The following is a 19,732-nucleotide window of genomic DNA, read 5'->3' on the forward strand; positions in this document are numbered from 1 at the left end:
TCAAAGTTCACGGTTTAATGGGGACAAATGAAAACTGAACCAAGCATGTATGTTATCAACATATCTACATTTAATACAGTTTCTCAAGCTCTAGGATTTCTCAAGAAAAACAAGAACCCTAATTTTGTCAAGAAATAAAATCTGAGATACACAAGATAATTATTTACACTGCCTGCACCCCGACACGAACCACCGACAGGCCTAATTCATCACAGACACACATTCAGCTGAAACACCTGTAAACTAATAGCGCTGAACTGAGAGTGAGTCGTGTAGAGATGCCATTGAACCAGCACGCAGAAACGTTAACTGAGGTATGGATGAGAAAAGATGGTCGTAACTCTTCCAGCATTTCTAACACAGGAGGGTTGGTACAGCGATGCTAGAGACCCTCAAAAATCCCCTTAACAACGCAAAAGTTTGACTTAGTTCACACTGATGATTGGTTTACAGCCGTTCTTTCTAACGGCGACACTGTGAGGAGAAGGTGCATGAAATTAACAGCATAAAGGTAGGTGGGTGGGGGGGGGGGGCAACCATCTTCGACAATTCACTTCATGCTTGACGTGAGCGTCCACGGTCATTCCAGGCAAACAGCACGAGCCAAACACAACGTCCAAGCACATTATCGACTCTATGATGGACACAGACGGCGCAGATCGGCCTCCAGAGCAGGTTTTTTCTTTAGCATCAACCCGCACAAAACAGTTCAACATTTTCAATCAACATCCAGCAGTGTGAAACTTTTTTTTCTTTTTTTTTTTTTTTTGTGTGTATGCAGCGGTTGTTTCCATTCATTTTCTGTATCCAGTTCAAGGCCGCTTCTCATGAAAACCTTGCATTGTCCTGATAAAAACATTTTGAATTACTGTAGGTCGAGCCTAAACCTAAAGAGTACATTATGCATACATTCAACTTATTTCAATTGTCTGTTATGGGGGGTGTGATTGATATGCAACGGAAAAAAAAAACTAACAATCTATTCAAAATCTTACAGTATGGTGACATGAGAGGGTATGTCAGGAGCGCCACCTGGAGGTGAAGAAGGGACTTCCCCCCGGCTGTTGCTCAATTATCGTCATGTAAAACTTTGCATACAAACAGGTCACCCTTGTTGAGAACAGGTTTTTTGGCATTTTAGGTACCACAGCAAATGTACATTAAGAAGAGGGCCAACGCTCCAATGTTTAATGAAAAGATGATTGAAAAATACTGCAGTAAATGCCAAATAAAAGACCAGCGTCTTAATGAATTCAACCACCACGTGGAATCTTTTTAAATATTGGTGGTTTCTGTGTAACACTGGAGGGCAATGCTGATGCTTCCCAAGGATTGTGGCACTCAGAGAAAGAGAAAGAGTGGGAAAGAGTGGAGGGGGGGGCAGGAGAGACCTGAGAATGTGGCCCCTTATTTTCAGGCTTGAAAGACTAGAAACAGCATGAGATAAAGGAAGAAGTATGAGGGGAAGTGTAGAAAGAGCAGAATGAAAGGGGCTTTAAAGGGAGCAGCAGGCCTTGAACGCCGAGCCTCAGGAGTTTGGAGCGGGAAGTTTTACAGCAAAGATAAAATGTGGGGAGGAAGAGGCAGACCGACATACATGGCTCCCGTTTGGTAGTCCATAGTGTGGCTTCTCCCACTTGTGTAAAGTACATATCCAGGCAAGGGGTGATCTGTTCTCTAAAGTCTCATGTTGTCCAGGCTTCGTGTTGAGCATCGGGGTATGATGGAGAGAGGGGAGGTGGGGGTCCCTTCAGTAGTCCTCCACCCAGCCGTTCTCCTGGATAAAGGCATCAATCACTTCCTTCATGGCCAGGTTCGGGATCAGCTGGTCCTGGGTCAGGGGACTCCTGGTAACCGGGTCAAAATGGCCCACTCGCTGCACAGAGAGCGGGTCGAACGCTTGTGTTAGCACGTGCTTGTTTTCTTTTTCACGTGGCCTGAATGGTCTGAACTGTTGATTTCAAGCTGTGTAATTTCAGAAACTTAATTTTCTTAATGGCTTACAAATACAGTAAGTAGTAGTAAAGTACTCAATATTCAAAATCTATATGAGTAAATCTATGCTGTATTAGAGTACAATATCATTTCCTCATTATGCCAAGGCTACTTAATTTGGTTATTCAGAAGTCATTCATTGCCAAGTATAATATGTGCAGGGGGTTTATGAAGGCTGACTAATTACAAAGTCAGTGGTCATAAGTACAAAAGAAAAAAAACCTTAGATGGTCCACATGCAGCTGACTATGATCTTACCTGTAGGTGCTCTTCAATGTCCTTGCGATCGTATGTGATTCCACTAGGTGTGATGCAGGGTTCCCTCATCAGCTCAAAACTGATCTTCCCACACAGGTAATCTGGGATCTCCCGCTTCTGAGCAGACGACAGAACAAAGCAGGAGTCACACTATTGTGATGGCATGAGATCTATGGATACAGCATCAGAAATGCTGTCGTATGACACCGTGACACTGCTTGAATCTTATCTTTTTCTGGTCTTATGGGCTTTACTAGAGTTGAATGATATTTTTTTCTACTGAAACAACATCATTCGCTCTAAGTTTAGAATAAATATTGTGTGAAAGCACGAACGCTCACTCTGAAAATATTAAATTGCTGAAATCACGGAGCATATTTAAAATAAAAAAGGATTTCTTTCTCCACTGAGGCACCTGCTCACACCGTCATACAGAAAACAAACGCCCTGATGTTGGTCATTATGCTGTGTTTTGAACCGACAATTACATGACAACTACCTCCATTCAGTCAACAACTATCTATAACAAGCCACAAGCTCTGGCAAACAAATACTGATGGCTACCATAGAAACAGCTTGGGCTGGAAATAGCACATAACTGTCTGTCTGCAGAATAGGTGCATTTTTCACATGTGCAAGCATTACTGGTAGCAGATAGGCTGAATATACAACATATAAAACAAAGCAGACAGATTGAACACGAGCTAAAAAAAAAAACAACAAAATCATCTGAAATGAGCCATCATAAGTGCACACAAATCTGAAAGTGTGCTCGAGTCTGTCTCTCTTGTTGCTATGTCAACGATGACAAAAAGATGGTGTGAAGTAGGTGTGTGCAAAGATGCATCTGTGTGGGTGAATGTGATCAGTGTGAGCCTGTCTGTTAGCCCTGTAATGGATGGATGATGGTGACCTATCAGGGATGCTTCGCTGCCTTTTTGCACACGGCATGCTGTGATAAACTCCAGTCCTATAGTGGGAACACTGTAAGTGGGAAATGGCTGAATGAATACAGTTCTACACTGCAACAAGCTCAATTGATTGTAACGATAAGTTCGTTTTCATACTCACTTTTCTTTTCTCATCCACTTGAGAGAAGAGCTCATCCATGTCCATTAGATACTTGTCCTAAGTTTATTCATGAATATTTAGTTAGAATACATAATCGCTGTATTTGTTCATTAAAAGCACGACAGTCCCAAAAAAATATGTCAAACTTACATGTTTTGATGCGATCTTGGCAGCGTCGCCTCCATTTTGATTGTCGTCCTGTTTCTCTTTGTATTCTTCTAGTTCTCTGCGTTAAGTACAAAGTTATTATAAATGACCCCTTGTCGACAACAAAAGAATAATGATGCTCACATGACGGGCTCGTTCATCGAGAGATCATCACCACACAAATAAGCGTGTGGGATGTCCCACCGGCACCCGACGGCCACCTCACCTTTCCTTCTCAGCCAGAATGAGTTTGGTCAGATAGGCGTGTAACTCGTTCTCTTGGTTGATGCGCTTCTCCTCGATGCTGTTCCAACGCTTCTTCTTAGCAATGCGCAAGGCGCTGGGGATGTCATCTCCAAAGTTCAGCCTCTGCTCTTTCGCCAGATTGTAAGCTGCAGGATGAAAAACAACATGACAGCAACACTGTTTACCTGTTATATAAATATATCTAAAATGTCATACATTTCACTGTAGAATATTATTATTCCAGTTATATCAGGAATTTCATCATTAAATTCAACATTGTTTGAAAAAGCTGCAGCTGATTCTAGGATCAGCACTGAGACCACTGAGCAGGACTGGAAGAGAGATGGAGTTTAAAAAGAAAGAAACACGCGAAACATAAATGAGGAGATAGACAAGTAACACTTTGCGACATACGAGCAAGCTGCTTCGACACATTGCAGCAAAGTTTCACCATCTTTTTTGAGTTTGTTCTGACCTTTCTGCAGGTTTCCGATGGCCTCGTCATAGTTCTCCAGTTCCAGGTGACACTGGCCCAAGAAGAAGTGGGCCTTCACCGACTGGCTGTCCAGCTCCAGCGCGTGCTTACAGTCTGCCAGAGCCTTGTCATGCTGCTGCAGCTTCACATGGCAGAGGGCCCTGTTGGTGTAGTACACTGCCACTGATGGATTACGGTTCTGGGAGACAGGACATACCACACAATTGACATGCACAGTGACATTATGACAGTGTGCATGAAGCTTCACGAGTACATTCAGAAGTAAAATCATCCCTTCATGTTTTCTAACCAGGGCAATATGATGTTTTAATGTATTTTAGTTAAGACACCATTTCACCCTTGGTATTATTTCTTTTACAATGATGGCTACTCACAATAGCTTTACTGTAGCATGTAGCAGCCTCCTGGTACTTGCGGCACAGGAACAGCCGGTTCCCCTGCTCCTTCAGCTCCTGCGCGGTGGAACTCTTCTCCGGGCTACCGGCCATCTTCTCCACCGGCTCCGCGGGGCCCGCCTCGCCCTGCTTCCCTATCCTGTTCCCCGTCTCTTCGGCTGGCTAGCTGACAGGTTCAAGAATGCCCTGTCCCTCCTGGATCCCACAAAGCAAATCAGACACACGGTGCATGCGAGGTTGTGTCAACATTCAAGGCGAGCATTCGCTGCAATGCACCTGCAATGCGCGTCTTGGGCGAAATTAACGTTAGGTGCAGTCATTGATGCCACCCAAAAGGCATTCGTTTAATTCGCTGAGTGTGCACACAGCGAGGTGGCTGGACCGCCGGCGAATTAACCATTCATGTGACGGACATCAGTGGTGACTAAATGAGCAGCACAGCTAGCCGGCCGTCAGAAAACACAACACAACCGCTGTCCCTGTCGCTACTGCAAGGCTTTTAAACGTAAACGCTACACCGCTGGTATACAATGGTGGTCAAAGGTTGTACACAAGTAGCGTTACATACAATTATTAGAGTGGCTGACTAACATTTGAGATACAGTTGTTGCAGCACAGAGAAAGAGTGACAATGTCGTTACCTTTAGTTAGAACAGAAACAAGAGATCGGTTCTCAGATGTTAGCTAGTTAGCTGAGCTAGCATAGTCGATTTACACCCGGCGGTGGGCTAGAAAGAGGACAAATCTGCCTACTCGGCTCTTTTAACTGTAGTAACATAACTATACGTTTAATCGGCGGCTGATTGGGAAGTTATGAGTACAACTATTATGGCCCCGAAAAAGTCGCCCTGGCATTTATCTCAACATTTACCTCAACGCCGCTCGGCAACATCAGAAGACAGAAATTAGCTAACTAATGCTAGGTTAGCTTGTTTGCTACACAGCCGACTGCCTTCCATTTTTGGTACTTCCGTGCAAGTTCGGGTTTGTGTCTGAGACTCGCGGTTTCCAGTCCTTACCTTTATAGAAGGAATCTTACATCCAGCTGAAACGTATTTTATATGATTTGATATCAAATCTTAATCGGTAATTTTTCCCCCATACGAGCTGTCATGACAGGTTGTTGTTATGCTGACGTCAAGCGCTTACGCGACGTCGACGGAAGCCGAAAGGACGTTTTCTCCCCTTCATCAATAGACACTAAAGGCAAATCGCTGCCTACCACCCTAAAATGTCTTTATTTCATAGGAGAATAGCACGAAGTAGGGGCACGTGTGCGCACATCCATACAGAAACATTCAGGGGGAAGACAGTAGCATATATCACTTCAGGGCACAAATAGCAAAGGTCTGATTCCCCCGTGAATAACTCTGTAAATGAAACTACGGCCTTAGCTCTTTATATTATATCTTTACAAGTTGTGTTAAATCCGATACTGCAGTCAATTCACAGCATCCATTTCTCTGTCAGACGGGTGACGCACAGAGTAATCACCAGCAGATGGCGCTCTGTAATTAAAGTTTTATCCAAACCTCCAGACTGACACAAGAGCAAACGATCACTGGAAAAACTACTCACTGCCTCCCCCAGATAGGATAGATACTGTGGTGGTTAATTTAGAACTGAGCTGTGCTGAAACTCTTTGACGCATTAGGAGCAATACGCACCTGACAAATTAAACAAAACCCTGTAAAATGGATGAAAATATATTAACGGAAATGTCACCCACTTACATCTTACCTGTGATCAGCTGAACTTGTGACTCCTGATAAGTAAGGATAATATGTCATTATTAATATTTTTTTTATCTCAGTTTTTTGGCCTGCAAATTCCGACACTTAATCACAATGATCTGTCCATTTGTAGGAGGCCATCCCACCCACAGAGAGATTCAGCCACACGCAGACAGATCCATAGATGACCTTTATAGGCCTTTATAAAGAGAAAAACATTCAAGTTCAGCCATGGAGGAATTAGCGAGGCTGTGCCTGTGGACAGGGTCACTTTCATCCCAGCCCGTTGGGCCTCCGTGAAGGCCTCGCACAGAGATCAACGTGTGAAGATTAGGGCACATCCCCTGTGCAAACACACTGATAAATGTGTGAAGGGAGCTGTTGAGCCGCAGACCCACCAGGGCTCTGTGTCCCCAGCTGTGTTTACCCATCTCCGCCAGTCTGGTCCCCTGATCCCTCAGAACACCCACCTACCCAACCAGCCCCCAGTCCCATCTCTGTAAAAGTGGGCTTTTAGACCATAGACACAGACTGATTCGGACAAACACACTAATGCTGCAAGTTTAGATTCAGGGATGTGAAACTGTAATCAGTCATACAAAGTTTCACCAAGACAAACAACCTCTTGTCCCCTTTCTTTTATTTAATGCTTTTGCCTTATTCAGGAAAAAAAGGACAAATCAACATTTAGAAATACATAACCTGACCTATTAATTTGTTTGTCACAAAAACCCTCATTCACATTAGTGGGAATGCCAGTGCACAACAATAATCTCTTTTGCAAAGGAAACACTGATCCTTTACTAAGAAGTCGAATTGGTTTAACTGACCCAAATCTCAATAGAAGTATTTTAAACATATCTACATAATTTTTTCATTACTGGTATGAGTACAGTGGTAAAGTTTGTCCAAAAATGCCAGAATCTTCTTTAAATCACCTTGCTTCTCCTGCTCAGAGTTTGAGTGATTATTTCTGAAGTATTACACAGTATCCAATCATCTCTGAAGATCATCTTCTTAAGGGAAAAAAATAGATGAAAATCCAAGTTCCATATAAAAACAGTCCATTTCTCTGCAATATAACATTCTACAACAAAATATTATGTGAACAAACCAACATAGCAGAAGCCGGGTGTAATTGGGGGATTATGGGACTGTTTGCAAAGGATTATAAACAGAACAGAAACTCTCCATTGTGATGGCTCATATGAATGCTGTTTGAAGCACTCGCTGCTTACATTTAAACTTCACCCTCGCTCACCAGCTCTCTGCCCTCTCCTTCTGTCCATTATCCCAACCGTCATCCTCCGCCATCCCCCCATCAAACCCAACTGCTGCCCGCTGCAGCAGTTGGCTGAGCTTCCAGTCACCTTGGCAACAGGACCAGGAAGTTGCCCGGCTCCTCTGGCACAGCTGAAAAGCTGCCACTTCCTGATTGATTCTGGTCTTTCTCTCTGCCTGTGTAGTCGTTTTCCCATTTGGCAGTGTTCTCGGATATTCAGCGCCAAGGCGTCTGAAAAGAGAAAAAGGGTGAACACACTCTCTTTAGCGTTAAGAGAAACCTCAGGTTCAAATGGGTAAAACAAAAGCGGTATTTATCCATAATGGTGGCCCTTTGTCTGGTGGGTTTGCTCATTTTGAGAGGGGGAAAGGCTCATAGACTTATTGCAGTTTGTTCAAGTGGGTGTGAATGCAGCATGTGCACAAAAGTAAAAGAATAGTTCCACTGTCGTATCTGAAAGAAGATGGAAATGCTGGAAGTTATTGTTTGAATTATGTCTCCACTGATTAAACAGCTTCATTTGATGTAACCAAAGGACAGTTGTTGGGGCATTTTGATTACTGGGCAGTCAGACGTGTGCTTATATTGTCACACTGTCAGCGTAAATCACTAGTACTATTTTAACAGTAAAAAAAAAAAAAAAAAGTTAGAATTGTTTTCTTTTTACAACCTCCAAACAAAACACACAAATTCAGACACACACACACGCCGTGCTGTCAATCACAGTTTCCCCCCTTCACATTCACTTGCTCACCCCTGTAATTGGCTTTTGTGCCAGAACACAGAAACCAACTGAAACTGTTTTGGAAGCTGCTCTCTGTACTCATACAAGGTCCACCCAGACAGATCTGCACAGCTTACACAGTTAATGTGCTGCCTGCCTCCACTTTCACTGTGCCTGAATGCTGGTAAGGAGAACTGTGGCTGGCCTGAGCAGAAACACCACCTCAACCAGTTTTTAATGATTAAATACCAGAATGCAACATGCAGATTCACAAACAACTGTTTTGGTCACTGCTCAAAAATTTTCCATCACAAATCACTATAATAATACTACTGAGTTTAACTGTCTTGCTCGAAACCATGTTGCCGCATTCTTAAAGTGGATGTAAGCTCTTCTTCTGTCCGTCGACACTTGCCTGAACTGAAAACATCCCCTCTCTGTAACAACTCACATCACAGCACCGCTCTGAAAAGTGGTGAGAAAAGTCCACCTAAAATGGAAATTTGTTGGACTTTTGGGTGTTTCACTTGAGTTAACACACTCTTCCAAGTTCCAAGCGAAGAATAATTAATTTTAAATGCGGTTATAGAGAACATTGAACATTGTCGAACGTGATCTGGATTACATTAGAATGAGCAAGTGGTGTTTTTGGGTTTTTTTTTCCTTTTTCAGTGGAAAAATAGAAAAGTGCAATAAATCTAGTGCTCCCCACTAGAAGTCATTTCAGCTCCAGTGAAGTATTCTTCTTTGGTTAAACCTCTAAAATAAAAATCTATTTGAACCAATGGAGCGAAATGTTGTGAGTGCATTAGTTGTGAAAGGAAGCTGCAGCTGATGCACACTCAACAGGTCACACTTGACTATTCGGCAGAACTGTTTTTTTCTGGTATTTTCCTCCAGTACATTAGTGCTTAGTGAACAACTGACTGCGTAAATGTGCCTTTATGTCTGCATGCCTTAACTCTGAACCACTAGCTGCTAAAGGTTAGGAGTTAAATGAGGGATGTCCTGATGCTAACCTAAAGGCAAGTAAGAGAAAGGCCAGAGATACCCAAGGGTCAAAGGTCATCCATACACCTCTGCAGCCTGATTAAGCTTCCTGACAAAGTGTGGGAGGGGTGGAATAACTCATCTTAACTGAAAAAAAAAAAAGAAAAGGAAATCCATTTCCTTCATTCAGCACACACATACACACCAACAGGAAGCCAGCAAAATGCAGACTGTCAAGGGGAGTTGAAGCTCCTGTGCTCTCATTTTAAACTGCAAAGTAAAAATGTTGGACTTTAAAATGCAAAAAAGCAAAGTCCTGTGCAAAGGATCACAGAATTTTGGGAGGTAATGTTATTAGCAATGATCAAAAATTGCACATGTGCACGAAGCAGCTTTTTACAGGAGGAAGGTGTTTCTGACTGGATGCTAATCAAGGTATCTTCTGTTGCTTTGAGGCCTTAAAACAAGCTTAAGTAAACTGAAATCAAAGAGTTTGTTTTTGAAACTGGCAGTGTTAGTCCAAAAATCTTTTACACCCTGGGGGGTTAGCAGCACACCGGCTGAGACACCCCCACTTCCCAAAACACACACACCGTAGATTGATGTGTGACGGCTGGGGGTGGAGGCGGCTGCTGTGTGGCCTGTGTAAGTGGTGGGGGAGAAGTTCTACAATGGAGTTTTTGGAGGGAAATCAAAACTCTTGTGCCCGAGCAAGTCAGGGATGCAGAGGGAAATTCACCTCTGCATTTATATAAAAGATCAAGTTAACCATTAATATAAGTGACAACTACCTCCTGATGGAAACAATATTTGTTTACTGATTGTTGTTAATTGCAGGCTGTAAAAGGCAAGATTGAGGGCTTTTTTGATTATAATGAGCTCTGTTTTAGTTGTATCTCATCTAATTATCAATTCAAAAGCAACTGTTCTGGTTAAGCTCATGCAAGTTACTGGTGATGACTAATCAGTGTGTTTTTCACTTAGAAAATCAATGGAGATCTTCACAGGAGTGAACACAACCAGCAGGGGCACCAAGAAGTTACTTTCCCTCCATGCAGCTCGGAGTCCCATCCCCCTGTCCTCCCGAATGTCCCCTAAGGTCATTCTCTCTGGGGTCACCCAACCCCACCCTGCCCCAACCCCCACCCCCCAATCCAAGAGAGCTAAAGCAGACATAATGAGCTATGGGCTAATTGTGTGTATGTGTGTGTGTGTGTGTGTGTGCGTGCGTGCGTGTTGGCCAGACAGAGGTTTGTTTTGGGGGTGGTGTGTGTGTGTGTGTGTGTGTGTGTGTGTGTGTGTGTGTGTGTGTGTGTGTGTGATAGCGCACAGTCCCTCGGGGGCAGATCAGGAAAAGGCTTGTGTTCTATCTGATTGGCAGACCTTTGCAGAGGATTTTCAGAGCAGTCAGACACACATTTTACATATTTCATTCATTTCTACATCCTGACATGTTTTGTGAATAACAATCTTGACATCAGGGCTGTGCACAACCACACTTCATTCAAGAATTCCTGTGAACATCTGTTCAGATTAACTTTTTAATATGAAATAAATTCACAATTTGGTGATTATTCTGTAATATGTATATTAATTAGAATACAGATGCAACTACATATGAATGAATTGACCATTTCATATAAAGTCCAACAGTCTGCACTCCTGGTGTGCTGGAATACTTGCGTATAATTCTGCATTATTGCTCCAATTAAAGTTACTGACTGTTATTAAAGTTACATAGAAATTCATACAAGTTGTCCAGTCCTCTAGATTAATAAACAACTTAATGATACCTGTGTAAAGAAGTGTTTGTAATGTACTATCTTGGCCTGTGCTGTTTGTCATATCCTGTGACTGACTTCTCTTCAGAAGATGTAAGATGTGCAGTAGAGGAAAGCTGGAGAATACAGCAGATTGAAGTTTTGCACAATAATTCTCTGAACTTTATATCACTTAGCCTGCAAACTTAACTTTCAGGTTGCATATAAAAGACACTTTAACACTGTTAGAGTAAGAATTTATACTCAACAGCATTTAAATATTTGTGAGTCTGATTGTTTTGTGATTTAGGTGCAACCTGTACGTCATTTCAGCCCGTTTCATGTGAGAGGCTGAGCCATAAACCTGCCATCAGTGTTTGCTGGTTTGAGGAAAGAGTCGGAGCGAGCTGCAGCTAACGCTAACTGACAGTTAGTGAGCTAGGTAGCTTTGAGAGCCTTTCACCCTCTTCATTAATTCTTTTTGTCGACTGAAATGATTCATTTGCAATACTGAGAACAAAATGTTATTTTTAAATGCTGTTACCAGCACCAACTGACAATGAGCATTTGTCAGGCGAGTTAGCACTGTGAGTTTTTCTTCTATGTGAACTTGAGATTTACTTATGAATTGTCAGCCTGAGCAACTGTACTGGTTTGGACTGATATCAACATTGACATTCTTGAAAGATCAGCAGAGAAGTTTGTCCTGTGTCAAACTGCTGTTAATCATTAGATTTGGATGCGTTCAATGTGAGGTTTGTTTAGTTTGGATGATGCATTCAATGACTCATCTGATAATTCTCCTCTTCTGTTTTTCATCGTCTTCTTCGTTTTGTTTACCTAACATTCAGTATTACATATGACTGTGGTGTGTTTTCTCGAACAGTTTTAATACAAATGCTATTTTTAACAGTTATTAGATGAAGACTGAATGGCCAACAAAGTTGGCGTCTATTTGAAGTTTGGTTCATATCTCTCGCCTGAATAGAACAAAAGCTCGTCCCTTTACTCCTCCCGCAACAATCCGGCTATTTGTTGTCATGTAAAGTTGCTGAAAGCAGCTTGTCTTGATCCTAGAAGTGTGTAGTCGGCAGATCCCAAATTGGACGGTAATCAGATCAGTGCGAGGAGTTTGACAAATGACCAATGACAAGCACTGGACCCTGGAGGATGGGAGGGGTTACCGGGGGTCAAGGCTAGGGTCAGAGGTTGGCTTTTCAGAACCGCTCAATCGAAGGGCCATTAAATCCCATCTTTGTGTGATATCTCAGTGAGGCGCGGCGGTTCCATCGGATGCTCCCAATCTATGCAGTACATGCCCAGTTAAAGCTATAGGTCCTGGGCGAAGGTGTGACGATGGCCCCGTCATTCCTTCACTGGAGCCCAGGACCTATGGTAATCATATGCAATCAGTGGACCAATTTGCTTGTCCTTGGTGGATGCAGAGCAGGAAAACAGCTGAAAATTGAATAATTTTCATTGTTCAAGGCAACTTTGATTCCAGTCAAATAAGAAAGTCGTGCATTCTGCTGTGCAATCCACATCAAAGTGAAGATAAGTTTAAATCTTGCGTCTCTACAGTTTTCCCCCACAGATATTTCTAAACTTGATGAGATGCTTTTCCTTCGAGGCTCTCTGAATTAAATCTACAGACAAAATCCTTTCTCAATCCAACTTTTAATAATTTCATGAAAGCGCCTGCGATGAAGCTCTTTATCAGTAGTATGAATGTGAAAGGCGTTGTGGTCCTATTTTACGGTCGTTTTTTGGGATTTTTTTTTTTTTTTAAACTTCTCAATGTGTGTTATCTCATGTGTAAAGTATGTCGTCTCTGGGGCGTCCTGTCCCTAGCTTTGTTTTCCTACGCCTGCCGTCCAAATTTCCATCACAAACATCTCACCCTGAGTGACCCTTTGCTTTCTGTCTGTGAAGAGGCCCTGATTAGCCTGTATACATGTGCAGATAGGCCCAAAATCCCGAAGTTGGGACTATGTATGAATGCGTGTTTTCATGTGTGTGTGTCTGTGGAAGAGTATGAGCCAGTGCATGCGCTCAAGCATATGTGTGCATGCATGAATGTGTCGAGCAATTCAGGACTGCCCTCAACGCTCTAGTTATTCTGCAAATTCCCTTTTTCCTCTTTTTCCATCCCTCTTTTGCTTTCTCGCTCGTCTGCGCTTCTCTGCAGGACGACACAGTTCACTGCAGAAGAAAACCACCTCTATTGAAGAGTCCCTCAGTCGGAGGACAGACTCCGTTTTGTCTCTCCTCATTCTGTTTCTCCTCTATCAGCTTCCTCTGTTCATCAGTCGTGGGTCAGATGAGGAAAATAAAGCTAAATAACCACACGAAGCTGTGAGATAAATATTTATTGCCTCTGGTATGCTTTGCAGAATGAATATCCTCAAAACAGAAAAACAGGAGCTAAAGGTCACTTCAACACCACCAAAGTCTTGTCGATTCACACATACACTTTGCTTTATGTTCATTAATTCCAATGTGTGAGATAAAAACACACTTTATCAATGCTTCATTAAAATAAACCCCATTAGCCAAGAAAACGGCCACAGATTCATCCCACCTGTTGTACACATTCAAATACACCTGTTATCATGAGAACATCCAGCCCTGTAGACCAGTATACCCTAAGGGATAGGTGATATGATACCCCTGAAGTAAGAGGTGTGTGTGTGTGTGTGTGTGTGTGTGTGTGTGTGTGTGTGTGTGTGTGTGTGTGTGTGTGTGTGTGTGTGTTAGAGAAGTTGGGGGTTGGGTTTCACTCAATGATGGAGCCGAGGAGACACCAAATTTTGGCGGTGCCCTCAAGGGTTCGCCCCCCTGCCCCACCCAGCAGTGGCTACCTCATTTGTAGCCAATGTATAGATTTAGAGGAGGAAGGTTCCACTGATGAGCCTGAAGTGCAGGTGCTGAGAGAGCAGAGGGGAGGGCAGCTTGTGTGCAACGGCATTTTAAAAAATCAGATCAAAAGGGGCGCAGAGACGAGGCTGCAGGTCACCGAGGACCCTGAATGGCATTGATGAAAGATGGTGGGAGACAAAAGATGCTCTGGATTCAGATTTAAAGCGCAATTATGGTCCCTATTCAGAGATTCTAATTGTCATCCGGAGGCTGAAATGTGGGGGCTCTTGCATTACTGCTAAGGCTGGAAGAGTGATCATTCAGTCACTTCATTATGCATTTACAATCATTTAAAGCCTTAATCCTGTTATTTTCCCCACTCTTTCATCCTGTGGTGGTGAGCACTTTGCAACACTGGCAAACATGTGCGGTTAATTCAGCAGCTTTAAATGGTGCTTGGAAAAGTAATAAGCACTGAGCCCGAATCATTATTTTCAATGGTTTATGATGCTTAAGCTCAGCTCCATCTTTGGTTACACATTTTACAGCATCCTGCTTTGAAACTATAACGCATAATTAACTTTATCACTTGAAACCCAGTACACTGTGGCATGTCGGCTTTAATTCCGATCACCGGCCAGATTTCAAATCTCGACAGGAACAGCTGAGATTCAACACCTGTTACGCTCATTATCGTTTCTATGATATGATGTGAAATGTGATCTGTAAAAATGTAATCTTATCAGTCTCATTACTCTGCTGAGTGAGCACGAGGGCGGAGGGTTTGAGGATGAACAGGGAGTTTTTTGTGCATGGGGAGATAGCCGAGGGGATCGTAGTATTGGCATGTGTCTATTGTCTGAGCGGGCCATTGTATGGGGGGGGTTTAAAGTTTAAAGTCTGTATGTGTGTATGTGTGTATGTGTGTGTGTGTGTGTGTGTGTGTGTGTGTGTGTGTGTGTGTGTGTGTGTGTGTGGCGACAGGCTAATTATATTCTGCACAGCCAAGGATGACCTAGCCTGGCCAAACACAATTCATAGAGGAGGAAGGGGGGGAGGAGGAGGAGGAGGAGGAGGAGGAGGAGGAGGAGGAGGAGGTAAAGTTCAGTCAGGCAGCAAAAGAAAAAAAAACTGAGCATCCATTCTTCTTGTTTTTTTAGTTTGTCGCAGTTAGAGAATGTGATGTGTGGCCTTCTAAAATAACATTGTAATTGTATTAGTTATACAGGCTTTTTGATACATTCTGTCACTTAGTATCTCATATTTTTGTGAATGCAGAGAAAGTCGTATGATATCGTTTCTGAGGAGATGTTAAAGGAACAGTTCACATTTTAGCAAATATACTTATTTCTTATTAATATTACAGAGTTGTTGCCAGTGAGAAGATCAATTCACACTCATATCTAACCTCATATGTTTAATATGAAGGTGGAACCAGCCGCTGGTTAGCTTAGCTTAGCATAAAGACTGAAACCAGTGAAACACCTGATAGATAAAGCTTCATATTTACCATCCAGTTCTAAGAGTGATGTTGATCTTCTCATCTAACTCTGTGCAGCTAATATTCATATTTCCAATCAAATTTTCCCAAACTATTCCTTAAATTTCTTAATTTTTTTTTAATAACTTGTACTTTTTAAATAACCAAGTTCAGCAATTTTCTCTCCAGTGAACCACATATTCATCATTAATAAATGATTACATTGTTTAATTTTAATTACTCTTCAGGGTTATGACATAACCACGCTGGACAGAAAACCACCCTGTTCTCAGTGTAGCTGATGCTGACAGCTGGCACAGATGTGCACATTGAATCCACTGATGCCTCAAAATGATATAAAAAGTATAATGGCCATTTGATTTAAAAGCTATACACTCCTCAACATCAAATGTCTGAAAAGTCCATCGCAATCCATCTCCGCCGCCAAAATTATGCATCTGCCTTGACCGCCAAAATATATCCCCTTTGTATTCCCAGCCATTGTATCCAAATAAGGGTATTCAAATGTGGATGTGGTCGAGAGCCACAACATCTGTCTTTCCTGTGGACATATGTAAAACACTATATCTATTGTCAATTTTGGAGGGATCCTGCTTCTTGTTAAGTTTCCCTCCAAATTGATTCAGCCAATTAGAAGTAGTGTGGGGGGTGGGAGAGTTGACAACAAGACAGACAGTGGAGAACCTCTGTCTGACCCCCAGCTGGGCTCCAACAACACTGCCTATCAAGCTGACCAGGCCTGATGCATTACCATAACACCGCTGGGCTGCTGATAACAATACTCTCATCTGGATTCCAAATAGTGTGATTGGGAGATGCTGTGTTAATTGCAGCTAATGAGAGTCATAAACGTGAGGTGAAAGGAGTCGGAGACGGCGTCTTCTAAAGGCCGACGACTAAAGTGGCTTTCCCTCCAAAAAACACGAGCCATTCACAGACCTGATTTTGCAAATTAATGCAAAGCAAGCTCGCCCGCACACTGCCGTGCTCTAACGAGGGAATGCAGCCCCCATGAAGGAGCACGCTTGTTTCAGTCTGGCTGCAATCAAAAGCTGTGGTGCTGACTGCAGATGCTTTGCAGGCTAAATTTACCCTCAAACCTCACGTACCGCAGGAAACTTCCTGTGCATTCCGCGGTGGCTGCGATGTGTTTTCATCTGCTTTTTCTAATCCCCGCTCGCAATGAAGCACCGACTGGCAAAAGAAGAATCCTCTGAGTTAGCACTGGAAACCTTGCGTGAAGAACCACTTAAAAAGAGTCTGGCCTGTTTGCCCTCCAGCTAAACTATTCCCTTGTGTGCTTTTGAATACTGAGGAATGTGCGAATCAATGCAGAGGACATCAAGGCCGGCTGCAGTATTGACACTGTCCCTGTTTAAAGTCAGACATTCTCATTATCTGCTTACACTGAGATAAGGGACTAGACCCAAACTCTTTGTTTTGTGCAAATTCTAAATCTGCAAAGTAACTAATAACTGATGCAGTCAAATGTCGTAAAAAATAGAATATTTCTTGTGAAACCTAGTGGAGAAGAGGTATTGAGTGGCATGAAATGGTATTAGCTAAGAGTGTTACTGCAGACAAAAAGTTTTGCTATTTGTCAGTCAGTATTGATCATTTTGTTAATAAAAAATGTCAATTTAACACAATGCATAATACATAAATAATAACTTTGAAGAATATAAAAAAATATAGAGCCCCAAAACCTAAAATTCAAGAGAGGTAAAGTACTTCCTGAATTTAGGCACAATAGATAGAGAGGTCCATTTAAGACACCTGCAGCCTCTTCCCTCCATTTTGCTAATGAAAAGTCCCCAGGGCACCCAGCTGTGACCTCTGACCCCAGACACTATAATTAGGTTGTATTTGGAGCTGCTGAATGCAAGAAGTGGATGATGATGTGAAGAGCCATAAACAAGATTTGAACGAACATCCTCAGAGCACTTCAGCAAAAATGAATTTCTCACAGAGACGCACAAACACAGACGATGATGATGAATGAGAGTACAATAAACCAAAACAAGCCCCGGTGTAAGAGAGAGCGGCTGCAAATGCGTGAGAGATTACTGCAGAGGACGCACAAACTGAGACTTGATCCTGGCTGCCACAAACAAATCTCCTGCGATTTGTGTCATTCTGCTTAATTTATCTGAATATAGCAACACGTGGGCCGTTATCTTCATGCAAAAAGCTATGCGAGATCCCGCCGGGGAAGATTAAAGCACACATGAGAGCAGTGTGACAGTGCAGCTAAGTGATCTATTACATGTTTAGAAAAGCATTAGAGAGCATTCTCAGGGTGTCTCTGCGTGTTTCCAGCTGCGTTTGCGATCAGCCCTCTCTGACACTGTTTATCTGGTGTAGGGCCCTCTTGTATTCGGTTTCCCACTGGGCTTTACACTAACACAGTCACACAAACCCAGATGAGAGGCACAGAGAGAAATCTACTGTCATACAAACAAACACAGACACAATCGGGATCCTGAGAAAGTGCAATGAGAGAGCAGGTGTCAGTTTTCACATGCGGCTCTCATGGGGGCTCGCAGGGTAAACATCAGCAGCAGTTTTTCCGTCCTCCTTGCAGTGGTTCTTCTCACAGCCACAGACCAGGAGCAGCTCACCTGCATGGAGAGGTGGGAAAACACCGACTTCACTGCTCTCACTGACTCATCACAACACCAAACTCCATGAGAAGATGTTCAAACAGCCTCTTTCCTTTAACTACAAACACAACATGTCACGATTTAAGCTCACTTAGAGCTAACTGACCTAAAACTTTGACCTGTTGGACAAAATTTGCGTCCCCTGTTTTCAGCTTGATTCGGCTACATTTTAGGGCACTCATCTGGCAAGCGTGACTCTTCCTTACTTAGGATTTTTCTCATTTAATCCTTAAAGGGGAAAACAATTGCATATGTGACCCCGATTCCACAACCACTTAAAACATTATTTCCCGAGACAAACCTCAAACTCACTCGACAAAAACACGAGACACAGCAGCGGGAAGGGCATATTTTCTGCCACCCTGAACAAGGGCTGATTATCAGAGTATCCCGACAAGGTCTTAGATCTCATTACCAGCAGATAGATGACGCTGTGCAGGAAAACAAACAGCAGCGATGTCAGATCAACCGGATTAGCACTGAGGTGCAATGGGAAGCTGCTGGAAAGTCTGGGAATGGGGACATCTCGACTTCTCACTGCAGAGCAGGTCATCCACTGGTGTTTCAGCTGCACCAAACCTCTCTGAATAATATACCACCTGTGGACCCCGTCAGCCTTCTTTCTGGTACGGCACATGTCATATAAAGGTTGTGATCATGCCCTTTTATGACCAGAGACCAAAGCTCTGTGAGGCTGCAGGATTAGGTTTCTAGATGTCAGCCATGTTGGACTTTTGTTGCATTACAGAGATGGTGTGAATTCTAAAACATTTTTAGCTACTTACAAGCCGAAATCCATTACTACTATTCTCACTACTGATGTATTCCTACTAATTAAGTATTTGTAGACTGTCTTTGTGTCCGGGACAGCGGGAACAGACAGTGAGAGAAAAGATCCACAATGTCCCATAAATGCCAGTAACACCACACTGTCACTTATGTCTGCACACACACACACAGAGGAACACAGTGTACCGAGTAAATAGACACAGCACTAACACATGCACGCAAACTCTCGTATGCGTACAGCAGCACTGTTTGAGGACGCTCTCATTGGCGGACTCGTGAGAATACTCTGGACACAGACAGCGAAAACTCTACGGGAATCTGGTTCAGTGGTCAGAGTACAAGGGCAGCCGCACCGAGTTTCATTAGAGTCAAAGATGGCATTGTTCCGGGTGCAGACGGGAAACAAGCAGCTCTGATGGTTCACACACTCAGACTGACCTTTAATAGTAACTTCCAACCTGTCTGACTGCAGCTCTGCACACAGCTGCATCACTTGTGATCAGGTCTTATGTGAAAGACAACACAAAGATTCTGTCTTTGCTGAAACAAGGTGGATGAAGGATTCTAGCGGTGCCACATAGATGCTAAGCTAACGGCTGCTTAATGGCCAGACATGAGAGTGGTATCAATCTTCTCATCTAAGTGAAAGTAAATAAGCAGATATATATTAAGCCTGAGTTTAATGTCAGTATGTTTAAATGGTGCATAATACAGCCACATGAATTGAATATGATCCTGTCTGGATAAGACTGTAGTTCAGGTCATATCAGGGTCACAACGCATATGTGTGCCATTGTTTTAATGGACGCGTGCTGATGTGTTT

The 19,732-nt window shown here is 42.9% G+C and overlaps 2 protein-coding genes across 2 annotated transcripts in view; both read right to left on the bottom strand.

The window, feature by feature from the left end:
• On the bottom strand, window positions 1–5,762 carry stub1 (STIP1 homology and U-Box containing protein 1). The gene is made up of 8 exons (XM_076760409.1): window positions 5,628–5,762; window positions 4,588–4,803; window positions 4,193–4,391; window positions 3,698–3,863; window positions 3,475–3,550; window positions 3,325–3,381; window positions 2,254–2,370; window positions 1–1,876 (listed from the first exon to the last, which is right to left on the bottom strand). The coding sequence occupies exons 2-8, from the start codon at window positions 4,699–4,701 to the stop codon at window positions 1,751–1,753; spliced, it is 855 nt and encodes a 284-aa protein (XP_076616524.1). The 5' UTR covers window positions 4,702–4,803; window positions 5,628–5,762; the 3' UTR covers window positions 1–1,750.
• LOC143338779 (C-reactive protein-like) overlaps window positions 1–19,732 on the bottom strand; it is a 56,169-nt gene that overhangs the window by 3,577 nt on the left and 32,860 nt on the right. The gene's annotated exons all lie outside the window — the stretch shown is intronic.

This window comes from Chaetodon auriga, chromosome 20, assembly GCF_051107435.1.
Source record: "Chaetodon auriga isolate fChaAug3 chromosome 20, fChaAug3.hap1, whole genome shotgun sequence".
NCBI classification, from domain to species: Eukaryota; Metazoa; Chordata; class Actinopteri; order Chaetodontiformes; family Chaetodontidae; genus Chaetodon; species Chaetodon auriga.

Coding starts and splice junctions, on each gene's coding strand:
- stub1 (XM_076760409.1), bottom strand. CDS start 4,701: ATGGCCGGTAGCCCGGAGAAGAGTTCCACCGCGCAGGAGCTGAAGGAG. Junction 3,551..3,697: donor ATTCTGGCTGAGAAGGAAAG/GTGAGGTGGCCG, acceptor TACTTAACGCAG/AGAACTAGAAGAATACAAAG. Junction 3,382..3,474: donor CCAAGATCGCATCAAAACAT/GTAAGTTTGACA, acceptor GAATAAACTTAG/GACAAGTATCTAATGGACAT.